The following is a 12,368-nucleotide window of genomic DNA, read 5'->3' as shown; positions in this document are numbered from 1 at the left end:
ACAGTAACGGCACAGCCAACAAGATGAACGGAGCTTTGGATCACTCAGACCAACCAGACCCAGATGCCATTAAGATGTTTGTCGGACAGATCCCCAGGTCGTGGTCGGAAAAGGAGCTGAAAGAACTTTTTGAGCCTTACGGAGCCGTCTACCAGATCAATGTCCTCCGGGACCGGAGTCAGAACCCTCCCCAGAGTAAAGGTACCGACTGCCTGGGGCGCGCGCAGGGCGGGGGGCTTTTCCTGAACCGGGTGCCGCCCCACCTCGTGGGCCTGGGCCGCCAGCACCGCTGGGCTTGCGGGGCTGCCCGCTGCCCTGGCCCCTCGGGGCAGAGCCTCCGGAGGTCTGGGCCGCAGGAGGGAAGACAGGGCACCCACACAGGCTCTCCCTGTGCTCTGGGCAGCTCCTCCGGGCTCCTCCCTGCGCCCCCGCCGGGACAGGTGGGACTGGCCGGCTGGCCGGGAAGGAGGAGGAGCCGGAGCCTGGCCCGCGGGTGTGCGGGGGAGGACGCGGCAGTGCCGCCGCCTCTGTGTCCAGGCGCGTGATTGCTCCCGTGAGGTCGCTTTCGAGGCAGTGCAGGCTCTTCCGGGCGGGGTAGCTGCCTCTCTGAGAAATAGCGATTCTGCGCCTTTTATTTCATGAGCCAACTCTCTCTGCCCCTACCTCCTTTTTATTGCCCATGTAATTAGAATTGCATTTTACTTTTACACAGCCTGTAGGGGTCTGGAAATGTCTTATAAACAGCGTGATGCCACTGGTGTGAGGGACCAAAGGGCTCACTTTTAGAAAGGACATCAATTCTTAGGGTTTAGATGGGGATCGTTAACTGAATTGTTTTTTTTTTTTTTTTTTGGAGAGGGGGGAGCCGTGCCCCAATGGCTTGAAATAGTACACCTTCAAAAATGCTCTGCTTTAGGCCCTTATCGCTGGTAAGATTAAAGTGCACAGTCTGGTGGTTGTGACTGCCACCATTTTAAGATGAGAGTGGGGGTGGTCAGTTATTAAAATAGAGGCCAGAAACCGTATACCGGGTTGATGCTTTGCTGTATTGGAATCAGACTTTGTAAGCTCTGTACAATTTAAAATTATCTCCTCCCCTGCTACCAGTTCGTCTCCTGTAGCGTTTGGATCCTCTTGCTACAGTAATTTTTGTTCTTTCTTTGCCCTTGAGCTCTCAATCTTCCTGCTCAGGGCTGCTTCTTTCTGTGGGTCTCACAGTTTTTCTCTCTGCTTTGATATTTCTGTCCGGCCTGTTATTTTATTTCTACACGTTGCTTTTCGTAAGAGCTCCCGGAAGATTATTGTTTGGCTTGTATATACGCTTTTATTGGGTATGTGAACATTGACACATATTTTCTCTATTCTTTTTCTTTACTGACAAGGTGAAGAATGGGACTAAGTAATCTTTAAGGCTGTGATATTCTGTGACTCTGAGGAATGTTGGGCTTTCTCTTGTTCCCAACAGTTGCAGAGGTCTCATGGGATTTTCTAGAGACTTTTAAGAAATTTGAAAACCCCTAGCCAATACTCAAGGACTCAAGGAGCCCTGGTGGTACAAACAGTTAAGTGCTTGGCTGCTAACTGAAAGGCCGGTGGTTTGAATCCACCCAGTAGTTCTACAGATTACAGCCAAGAAAACCCTATGGAGGTGTTCTACTCCTTCACATAAGGTCACTAAGAGTCAGAATAAACTAGATGGCCCTTTACAACAACAAGCCAATACTCGTAAAGATAGACATGTCTCAGATAATGCTCGAAAGACTCTGGTTTTCAGTCTCAAAACACATCAAATAACACCAATATTGTCTTTAAAAAGAACATAGGTGGAATTTGGTGACTGCAAACTTAATTGTCCCATAATTTGAAAAATAGGAAATTAGATCTCTAAGGATCAGTGGGATTAAACACAACAATTAAAGCAATGTTGAGAGTCTTTATTATACATATTCTGAAAATATTTATTTACATGTTTTCCAAATAGAGAAGACTAGAGTTTGTTGTAACACTTAACTTTAACACTTTCCTGTTGGGAAAAACATTGGGGTAAAATAGTGTAACGTACTAGACTAGAGCTAAGGGGTCACTGAATAAGGTGACCATCTAGAATGGTGCCCACAGAAAACTAGGCCAGAGACAGTGAACTCATGCTTTAGACTGATAGCCGTATTCTGTCTTTGGCTAAGAAAACATGCCTCTAATTTTGGCTTACCAGTGTTTTTCGAAGTGACCTCTGACATCATGATTAGAGGTCATTTATTGTTATGATGCCTGATTACTTGAATTTTAGCTTTCGAATATGTATGTCTTAAACCAAAACTCATTGTCATGGAGTGGATTCTGACTCATAGCAACCCCTATAGGATAGAGTAGAACTGCCCCATAGAGTTTCCAAGGAGTGCCTGGTTGATTCAAACTGCTGACCTTTTGGTTAGCAGCAGTAGCTCTTAACCACTCTACCACCGGTGTTTCCACATGTGTCTTAAACCCCCCCCAAAAAATAAATAAAACCCAAACCCATTGCCGTCGAGTCAATTTTGACTCGTAGCAATTCTATAGGACAGAGTAGAACTGCCAGTAGAGTTTCTAAGGAGTGCCTGGTGGATTCAAACTGCCGACCATTTGGTTAGCAGCGGTAGCACTTAACCACTGTACCATCAGGGTTTCCACGTATTAGGTTGGCGAAAAATACCCCTTTCTCTTTCAAGTAAGTACTTGTGGAATGGCCTAGTTCTTCTACCATTTTCCCTCGTTTCCCCAGATGTTCCTCTGAGCAACCTCTTTATTAGTCTATATTTATGACTATACATTTTGTTAACCTCAGTCCACTAGGTCTTATAATTAATGTCAATAAAATAGTTTGCATAAGCCTAGAGTCTTAGAGTAGAAGGAAGGCCTGATGGAACTACCTTTTTTGAGCACGCATTCTGTACTAGGCCCTGTGTTAGAGGCTTTAATATATTGTCTCATTTAGTTCTTAGAGAAATTCTGCAGGTAGGTGGTATTAGTCACAGTGCACAAAGGAGAGAACTAAGGCTCAGGAAAAGTTAGGAAATGCAGCCCAGTTTACGCAGCTAGTAAGCGGCAGTGTGGAGATTTGAACACAGTCCATCTGGCCTCATATGCTGTACCATATTGCTTCCCACTGAGCTGAGACCACAGAGAGGCCTGATCTGCTCTGTTTCAGCCTTTACCAAGGCTTTCTGACGTGAAAGGAAGGACTTTTGCCCTATCAAAGTGAGGCTGAGGTTTTGTTTTTTTTTTTCGGTGTGTGTGTGTGTTCAGTTTTTATACTCATGGGTTTAGATTGTATATCACTCGAACTCCATGCTATTATGGGATAGAAGTTACAGATGAAATCATTCAAATCTTACCTTTGGAAATACAGGTCAGTTCCCATTTCTGTGAACTCCAAGTCTCACGTCAAATATTGCTTAAAGTACATGGGCTGTCAGCCAAAGCTTGAAAGGGTTTTTGTTATACAGACATCTCTGTTGTAACGGTATTTGTTGTGATGGGATTTGAGCTGTATAATGACATTCCTCTCGGAGGATTACAGCCCTTAGCTGCTTACATGTATAGAAAGCAGCAAGCACCCCTTTTCTTTACACTGATACCTATGTGTGCCATATGTTATTTGCCTTCTCATACGTAAAATAGGACCTCAAATTTACATTGGTCCTGACTCTGTCAGCAGAGTACAGTTAGCATGTTTTCCCCAGGGCCGATGTCAGAGCCTCAGACACTGGAATTATTGGAGGCACTATCTAAACGTGGTATAAATAATCTAAGTAAGGCTTTTGGAGTAACCTTGATTCATTGCCTTACTGACATGGATGGTTGCAAGAAAAGAGACAAAGTCAGGCTATTACCTAATCCAGTTGGATTAGATTTTTCTTTTCACTTTGTATTTATATTCCATCTAGTGCTGATGCCTAAAACTTTGTCCTATTTTTGAAACCATTCTTTAAGTGTTTGAAGCTAAGCTATTTGTTTCCTGTAGACGTATGTATTAACCAAAGAGGCTCAGCAAATCCAAAGAATCCAGCTAAGTAAACTATCCCACCTACTAGGACTTACAGAGGGGATGTTTCATTCAGTTGTTATTTGTGAGTCTAAGAGTGCTGAGAAATACCACATAGTAGTTAAGAACATGGCTTTTGGGGACAGACAAGCCTAAATTCAGTTTCTGGCTCTGCCACTTTCTAGGTGTTGGCCTTGGGCACACTACTTACCCACATCCGAAAGTGGAGACAGTCCTCATAGGATTGCTGAGATAACACAAGTTGTAAGCTTTGCACAGAGCTGGAATATGGTAGAAGCTGAGTAAACATTTCTGTGGTGATTGTTATATACAGTTTTGGTTTTATTATCATTACCTCTAGGAACTTACAATCTAAGAGGGACAATGAGGCGAGTACACAGATAACTAGAATATAAAAGAGAATGAGATAAGACTAAGTAAGACATGAGCATGTTTGAACTCTGGATATTCAGAGAAGGAATGATTAATTTGCAGCTATAGAATTAGGACAAGATGGCATCTCTGCCAAATCTTGAAATATATATACATGTAAATAAAGATGAGGGCAAGCATTTAAGGTGGGCGAACTGGCTTGATTCAGGCATGGAGGTGGGAAAATGCAGGACATGTTCTAGGAACCCTGAATTTTCCCAGAGTTCACAGGAAATGTGAGATCTATGAGATGAAATGGGAGAACAGAAGATAGAGATGCTTAGAAATACAGGGTTGGTGTGAGCGGCCATCTAGGACACTCCACTGGTCTCATCCCTTCGGGAGCAAGGAATAATGAAGAAAACTAAAAATAGAAGGGAAAGATTAGTCCAGAGGACTAATGGACCCCAACTACCATGATCTCCCCCAGACTGAGTCCAGTACAACTAGATAGTGCCTGGCTACTACCACTGACTGCTCTGACAGAATCACAGCAGGAGGTCCCAGACAGAGCTAGAGAAAAATGTAGAACAAAATTCCAACTCAAAAAGTAAAACCAGACTTGCTGGCCTGACAGAGACTGGAGAAACCCTGAGAGTATAGACCCCAGACACCCTTTCAGTTCAGTAAAGAGGCCACTCCTGAGGTTCAGTCTTCAGCCAAAGATTGAAGAGGCCCATGGAACAAAACAAGACTAAAGGGATGCATCCGCCCTGGGGTGGGGACTGGAAAGTAGGGGGGAACAAGAAAACTGGTAATAGGAAACCCAGGGTTGAGAAGAGAGAGTGTTGACATGTTGTGGGGTTGTTAACCAATGTCATACAACAATGTGTGTGCTGTTTGATGAGAAACTAGTTGGTTCTATAAACCATCTAAAGTTCAATGAAAAAAAAAATAATAAAAAGAAATACAGGGTTAGGCCAATTCTTGAAAGGCCTTAATTTCCAGGCTAAAATATTCAAATCTCATTTGTTAGAAATTGAGGATCTATGAAAGGTATTTTAGCAAGACTCAAGGATGCTGGAACGTAAGTGCAGTGTGTTAACTTGGACTGAGTGAAGTACATGGAGGCCTGACAACAAGGACACTGTCTTCCATGGCAATAGAAAGGGAGGACTTGAATAATACAGACATGACAGTGATGAAAGGGACTTGATAACCAAATTGGGGCAGTGATGACAGGGAGGTTTTGGCCTAACTGGGAGAATGGTAAAGCGGTCAGCTGTGGTGGGAATAGGGAAGGGGAGAAATTTTAAGTTCAGTTTTGATTGTGTTAAGTCTGAGGTGCCACAGAAGAGATGAATGATGCAGACCAAGAAGAGCCATTGGATTTGGTGGTTGGCAGGACCTGAGAGCATTTCTGAGGTAGGGTGGAATTTGGAGTGAGGAGAGGGATTACATAGGTCTCCATGTGGGACTGTGAGTGTAGACTACCCTTTCTAGTAGCCTGGTCATGAAGAAAAAAGAGCTTAGAAATGGAAAAGTGTTTTTTTGTTTGTTTAAGGCAAGTGATAAGATAGAGCTAAAGGAAATGGTGAAAGTATAAGGAAGGCATGAGTCAGGATCCTTGCAGAGACACAGTACCTGATGAATACATATAGAAGGGTGGAGATGTACTTCATTTGAGCCAGTAGGGAAGTTAGGAGGAAGCAACAACACAGAAAAATGTCAGTATAATGGTATGGGAGACAGTACAGATTCCCTCAGTCAAGCAGTAAATTTCTGAGAAAGGCGGGGTAGACTAGGAGGCTTAAGAAGAGTGGCAAAGATTAAAAATGACTGCTTTGGAGAATCCTGCAGGGAAAGGATAACAGGATTATTAAGGAGCAGGAAAGGCCCAGTTACACTGGGATTACATAGATACTGAGTGGGCTCTGATGGTTGTGGCTCTGAAACTGTCCATCGGGATTCCTCAGTGAGAGCAGAGAAACGGAATCTAAAGAATTTAGGGTTTGAGATCACTAAAGCAGATACATAGAAGACCGGAAAGTGTATTACATGTGTTAGAATATTCTCTGAAATAGGGAACCAGGTGAAAAGTCCTGGTCTGGGAGAAAAAGGAAAAGTTGAGGGGTTGAAGGTCATAAATGAGATTCAGCAGAAGTAGTGACGGTTCTGGAGATGGTGTTCGGTAAGGCTAAACTTGGAACCTGTAAGTGGTAGATCAATTATGTGCCTTGGATCACCACTCTGTTGATTTTTTAGTGAATCACAATTATAATCCAGGATCATAGCACCCTGAAAAAACTCTATAATTAATTATACTTACATTTTCCCGAGCTACTTGGATATACCTATATCTATTGCCGTCGAGTCGATTCTGCCTCATAGTGACCCTATAGGACAGAGTAGAACTGCCCCATAGGGTTTCCAAGGAGCACCTGGTGAATTTGAACTGCTGACCTTTTGATTAGCAGCCCTAGCTCTTAACCACTACACCACCAGGGTTTCAGCTACATGAATAGGTATTGTTATTCTGAGTTTAGAGGAATGAAAACTATAGAGCCTGTGCTAAGTGACTAGATTAAAAGTCATGTAGCATTTGAGTTTGGAAGGTAAGAACAGAATCTCAGCCCTGAGCTAGTTCCGCCTCATTGATCACATTTTCTCTCTTTTGGTGACTTATCAGTCAAAAGAGAAATAGATACAGGAAGTGGCTTATGTTGACTGTCACTGATTACCACAGGCCTGCAGAAGAGAACTTCCTTTTTTCTTGAAATGTGCTGGAAGATAATGCCCTGACTGCTGCTTAGGGCCTAGAATGTTCTGGGTAGAACAGAAATTAAATTCATGGTTCACCTGGAAATGGCTATTACCTTTAAGTTTTAAAAGAGCAGTTTGTGAGGTGATTGCCATGATGTTACTCTTTCATTTTGTTGTCACTCAGACTGCAGCTACGGTAACACTGGAGACTGGCCTTAGGAGTAGGCTGCAGCCAGCCTTGGGTCGTTTAATCCTTATCCATTCCTCCACATCACTGGTCATAGAATATGACAGGGAGTGGCTTTTTCCCACTCCCTGTAAAGTCCCATCTTTAAGGCTTTACTTCAGTCTTCAAGAATTCATGAATGAATTGCAACTTTTTCCTAATCTCTTCCCAGTTAAATGAAATGGAAATGTTTTATGAGAATGAAACTAAGGTTAGAGGACCAGGGGAATAAACAGGGTAAAGGGAAGAGGAGAAGGAGAAGGGCAAAAGCTACCAAAGTAGAGCTTTATTCATTTCAGAATTTGGCAGAGGGACAAATTTTTGAATCCAGAAGATTCTTCTGTGCTGTGGTTGAATGAGGATAGGCCTTGGGATCAGGAGAGTTTTGTTGTTGTTGTTAGGTACCGTCAAGTTGGTTCCGACTCATAGCAACCCTATGCACAACAGATGAAACACTGCCTAATCCTACGCCATCCTTACAGTCGTTGTTATGCTTGAGCTCATTGTTGCAGCCACTGTGTCAGTCCACCTTGTTGAGGGTCTTCCTCTTTTCTGCTGTCCCTGTACTTTGCCAAGCATGATGTCCTCCAGGAACTGATCTCTCCTGACAACATGTCCAAAGTATGTAAGACGCAGTCTCGCTATTCTTGCTCCTAAGGGGCTTTCTGGTTGTACTTCTTCCAAGACAGATTTGTTCATTCTTTTGGCAGTTGATGGTATATTCAATATTCTTCGCCAACACCACGGTTCAAAGGCGTCAGTTCTTCTTTGGTCTTCCTTATTCATTGTCCAGCTTTCACATGCATATGATGCCAGTGAAAATACCGTGGCTTTTATTACAAGCTAGTTTAGAGAAAAAGCCTGTTTCTTCATCCGTACAGTAGAATAATACCTACCTCACAGAGTTGTTTTACATAATCCATAATCCATGGGAGAAAAAATGTGAAATCTGCTAGTATAGCCTAAAAAGTATTGATAGGTTTATAAATAAAACTTTATTCTTATTTAAAATGTTAAAGGTTTGCAAAGAACAACCTCAAACTTTTTATTAAAGGAGTAATATTGGAGGACCAGGGCAGGAGTGGAGGGGTTTGGTATCATGTTTCATGCCTTTCCTTTCATCCAAAAAAATCCTGTCAGAAGCTTTGCGGAAGTACTAGCAGTGGATTTGAAGCTAGTTTATTTAAGTGATGTCATCCTGAAATCAGTGATTGAGAAAGAATTCAACCACTCAGGAAGATGAACCAATTTTACGTTTTATTGCAGACAAGTAGGGGATAGGATTACTGTCCTAAATTACTTGAAAACTAGGGTTGCTGCCCCAGATTTTCTGGGATAGCCCTAGTTTTTGTACTGTTGCCTCCATGGCCCACAGGAAGGACGGCTACATTCTGAATTCATTTTATGTTAGCAGAAATCACTCTTACCTATTGTGATACTGTGTTACCTATTGTGACATCCTTTCATTGTTGGCCGTCTGAGCTCCTACAGGTTAAACATAAAATGCAGTGGACCCAGGTGACCTCAGGGTTTTTATATTTATGTAGACAGAGATCCTATCACATCCTGGTAAAAAGGTATATTGACTGGTTGTATCATAAAAAAAATTAAAAAGACCTAAAATTCCATTTTTTGAAATGGGATTATTATTTTGACCTACACAGACTCTACCCATTGAGCGGATTGAGATAAATGAGGAAGAAATATTAAATAAGCCTCCTTTATAGTAAGAAGGAATCTCTGCTCTGGTAATGAGAGACTTGACTGTGCCTGTTTAACACAGCATTGAATTTTATCACTTATATCAAAGGGGCAGCTTCCACCCTGGCAAATAGTATCTACCATGGGTACATTTTGATCCTTACATCTTTGGAGAGAGAAAGAAGAGAGAGACACAGAGAGCCAGTATCAAAGAAGAAAATAAATTACTCAAGGCTGCTTCAAACCATTTTTTTTTTCTTCTCTGTCTGGGACATTAAGGCTTCAGTTTGTCCCCAGTGTCTTTGCCCCTGGTAGATTTACATTTCTATTACTAAACAGCAGAAGAATAAAGAAAAGGGGCTCAGGACAAAAGGAAAATGAGTTACGTGGCAGAAATTTGACGTGAGAAGTAAACCCAGGGGGTTCATGGCTCATTTTTCTTTGAATCCCTCAAATAGGTATCACAGGTTGGTTGAAAAAGCTGTCTGGGAGATCTCACAATTCATATTTCCCATTGAATACATTGATAGCTTACCTGTCTAGAAGTCTTCTTTGCCTTTTCATTTCCATTCAACAAGATTTCCCTACATTAGGGATGGTCTACCATCAGTTTGGAGGAGCCCTGGTGGTTAAGTGCTTGGCTGCTAACCGAGAGGTCGGAGCCTCAAACCTACCAGCAGCTGTGCGGGAGAAAGATGTGGCTGTCTGCTTGCATAAAGATTACAGCTTTGGAAACCCTGTGAGGCAATTTTACACTGTGTATAGGGTGACTACGAATGGGAATCAACTCAAGGGCAGTGGGTTTGGTTCAGGGTTTACCATACTATGGATCATTCTGAAACCAGTTCTTAGAAAATGAGAAGTTTAATAGTTTCCTGGCCGTAAAGAGAGGTGCTGTGTACAGAGCAAAGATGTCAGTTACTCTGAAACACACGTATTATCTGGTGCCTTTGCGTGATCTACCTCCCCTTCATTCCAGAGACCTCAGATAACCAGGCAGATAGGTTGAAACGTTTCTTGCTCCCTCCTCCAAGCATTGCTTTTAATTAAAATGGCATCTCTTAGTAGATTCTCAAAAGGCTGAATTTTCATCCTTGGACATAGAGCCTCGGTGCTGATAAGACTTAGGCCCGAGTCTCAGGTTATTTTGTCCGTTCTTCATTTCATTGCACCTGAGGCCATCCATTCTCTTGCTTTACTTTTGGATATTGGCTGGACCAAACTTTTTATAATAATCACTGTTCTTCTAATTAGATACAGCCGTGCCAGGATGCCTCCATGAATAATACGAACAACCATTATGGTCTTCAGAACCATTGAAAATGAAGGGACTCTGTGTCACTGGACATTATGCATAGAAATGGCTAAATGATAACTTAATGTGCTGAGTGAACTTTCACCAAAAACACAATAAAATAATAAAAGAAAGGGATGAAAATATAATTGGTCAAATGGAAAAAAAAAAAGTGGAAACTAAGCTGAATAGCAGTAGGTTGGTACAGGAGAGTGTGCTCTGGTAACAGGAATGATGCATGATGGTATGTTGTCTTTTGGGACAGTTGGTCAAGAGAATTAAAACTGTTCTGGCCCACACTGTGAAATTCAGTGGGAAATGAGTTTGGCATTAGGTAACTCAGTGGTACATTAGGTATCACACTAGAGAGATTTGTAGTGAACTAGACCAATAAGTTACAGTAAAGAATTAAGGCCTTCAGATGTCTGAGGATATTTTCAAATCTACCTGGACGAATACATGTTATGGAGAAAGGATTACAGAAAAAAAAGCATATGTGAAATGATGGATTTTGACATGCATTGGTTTCTCACCCCTTTTTCGCCAAATCACATAGACAAATACATACAGGCAGCAAGCAAAGAAGCAGGTTTTGCTGTAAATGGAAAAGGAGGGTAGTTAGCTGAACAGGGGCAGGTTATCATGGTAAAACTAATGGGTCAGGGAGAATGAGGATGGCAGTTGAAACACCACATGAATTGGCATTATGATCAATGCTTTTTCACTCTCTATATAAATGAGAGATATGTCCCTAACCAGTTTCCACATTCTGGCATTAATTCAAATTAGAGAAACCCATAAAAGATATTTTGGACCACGATCAGTTTGAAGAATAAAGAAGTATAATTTCACCATTTCCATTAGTGGATCATAAAGTGGAAGTAGAGAAGAATTAAAGGATTGAAAGAGAATATCCACTCACCACAGTCTTCCATTGACCTAGAATCTGATCATTACAAAATACTTTTGACGATTTTAGGCCTTAAGTTTATGTAGGACAGTTTCTACAGCGTAATAGATCATGACCTCTTTATAGTCTTCACTGTTCTCAGCAGCATACATAGCCTCTTGCCAGCTAAGTCCATGAAATGTTGCTATTTTATTGTACCCGCCTTTATAGTTTTGGGTGAAAAAATAAAATGCTCCCCAAACTACTAAAGTATAGTTGAAACTGCATCACACAGACATGTAAAGTGATACGAAAACACCAGGGAGGGCGAGGAGCATCGGAAATAAGACCTCCAACAAGTTATTGGTCAGAACTGTCCCCTGAATGTTAAACTTTACAAATGGAGATGGTGAAACACCAAGTGTTAAGAAACACCACTTTACACAAAAAGCCTTTTAGCTCATATTTAGGCCATGGTGCCCAATATTAGGACACTTTGTTGAAGGTATATCAAGGAGATAGAGGAAATCCAAAGAAAAGCAGCGTGAATCACAAAGGTCTAAGAAGGTGAACCCATATGGAAAGGTCTGGGAGGTTAACTTAAAAGGCCTGAGAGCATTGAGTCACAGGATTGAAAAGGGGTAAAGTCTGTAGCAAGACATGAAAAGGAGGGATTGTGCTTTCAAAAACAAAAAAAAGTTAGAAGGGAATATGATTGAAGTTTTGAAGATGTTACAGTACAGAGCAAGGCTATATATAGATAAGCTCTTTCAATTAATGATAAACCCTAGGATTCTGCTGCTTATACTTAAAATGTGGAAGCAGCAGACAAAGTGTAGAGTTTGAGCCAAACTTTTGCACAGAAGAGGTGGTGAACTTAGAGAACCTTATGAAAGCTAAGAAGATGGTGAGGGCAGCTAACTTAGCTGTTCCTCGGAAGTGGACTTCTGGCCAACCCTTTCATAAGGCTTAATGCATGTATCTTTTATAACAGTGATGTGGAGCTTAGAATAGCCTTGAAATCCCGGGGTCGCATTTAATGTTGAATGAAGTATAGAATAGATAAGATGAAAGATGCAACCCAGAAAGCTAAATCAACGTG

General features: G+C 41.8%; 1 protein-coding gene across 14 annotated transcripts in view; it reads left to right on the top strand.

The window, feature by feature from the left end:
* Positions 1-12,368, top strand: part of CELF2 (CUGBP Elav-like family member 2) — a 587,695-nt gene that overhangs the window by 400,660 nt on the left and 174,667 nt on the right. For all 14 annotated transcript variants that reach the window (XM_049885073.1, XM_049885069.1, XM_049885071.1 and 11 more), the window contains one exon: positions 5-201. In XM_049885073.1, the coding sequence (XP_049741030.1) occupies positions 5-201 (197 nt within the window). The remainder of the gene's footprint in view (positions 1-4; positions 202-12,368) is intronic.

Source organism: Elephas maximus, chromosome 4, assembly GCF_024166365.1.
Source record: "Elephas maximus indicus isolate mEleMax1 chromosome 4, mEleMax1 primary haplotype, whole genome shotgun sequence".
NCBI lineage: Eukaryota > Metazoa > Chordata > Mammalia > Proboscidea > Elephantidae > Elephas > Elephas maximus.
This window is presented reverse-complemented; position numbering and strand designations above follow the sequence as displayed.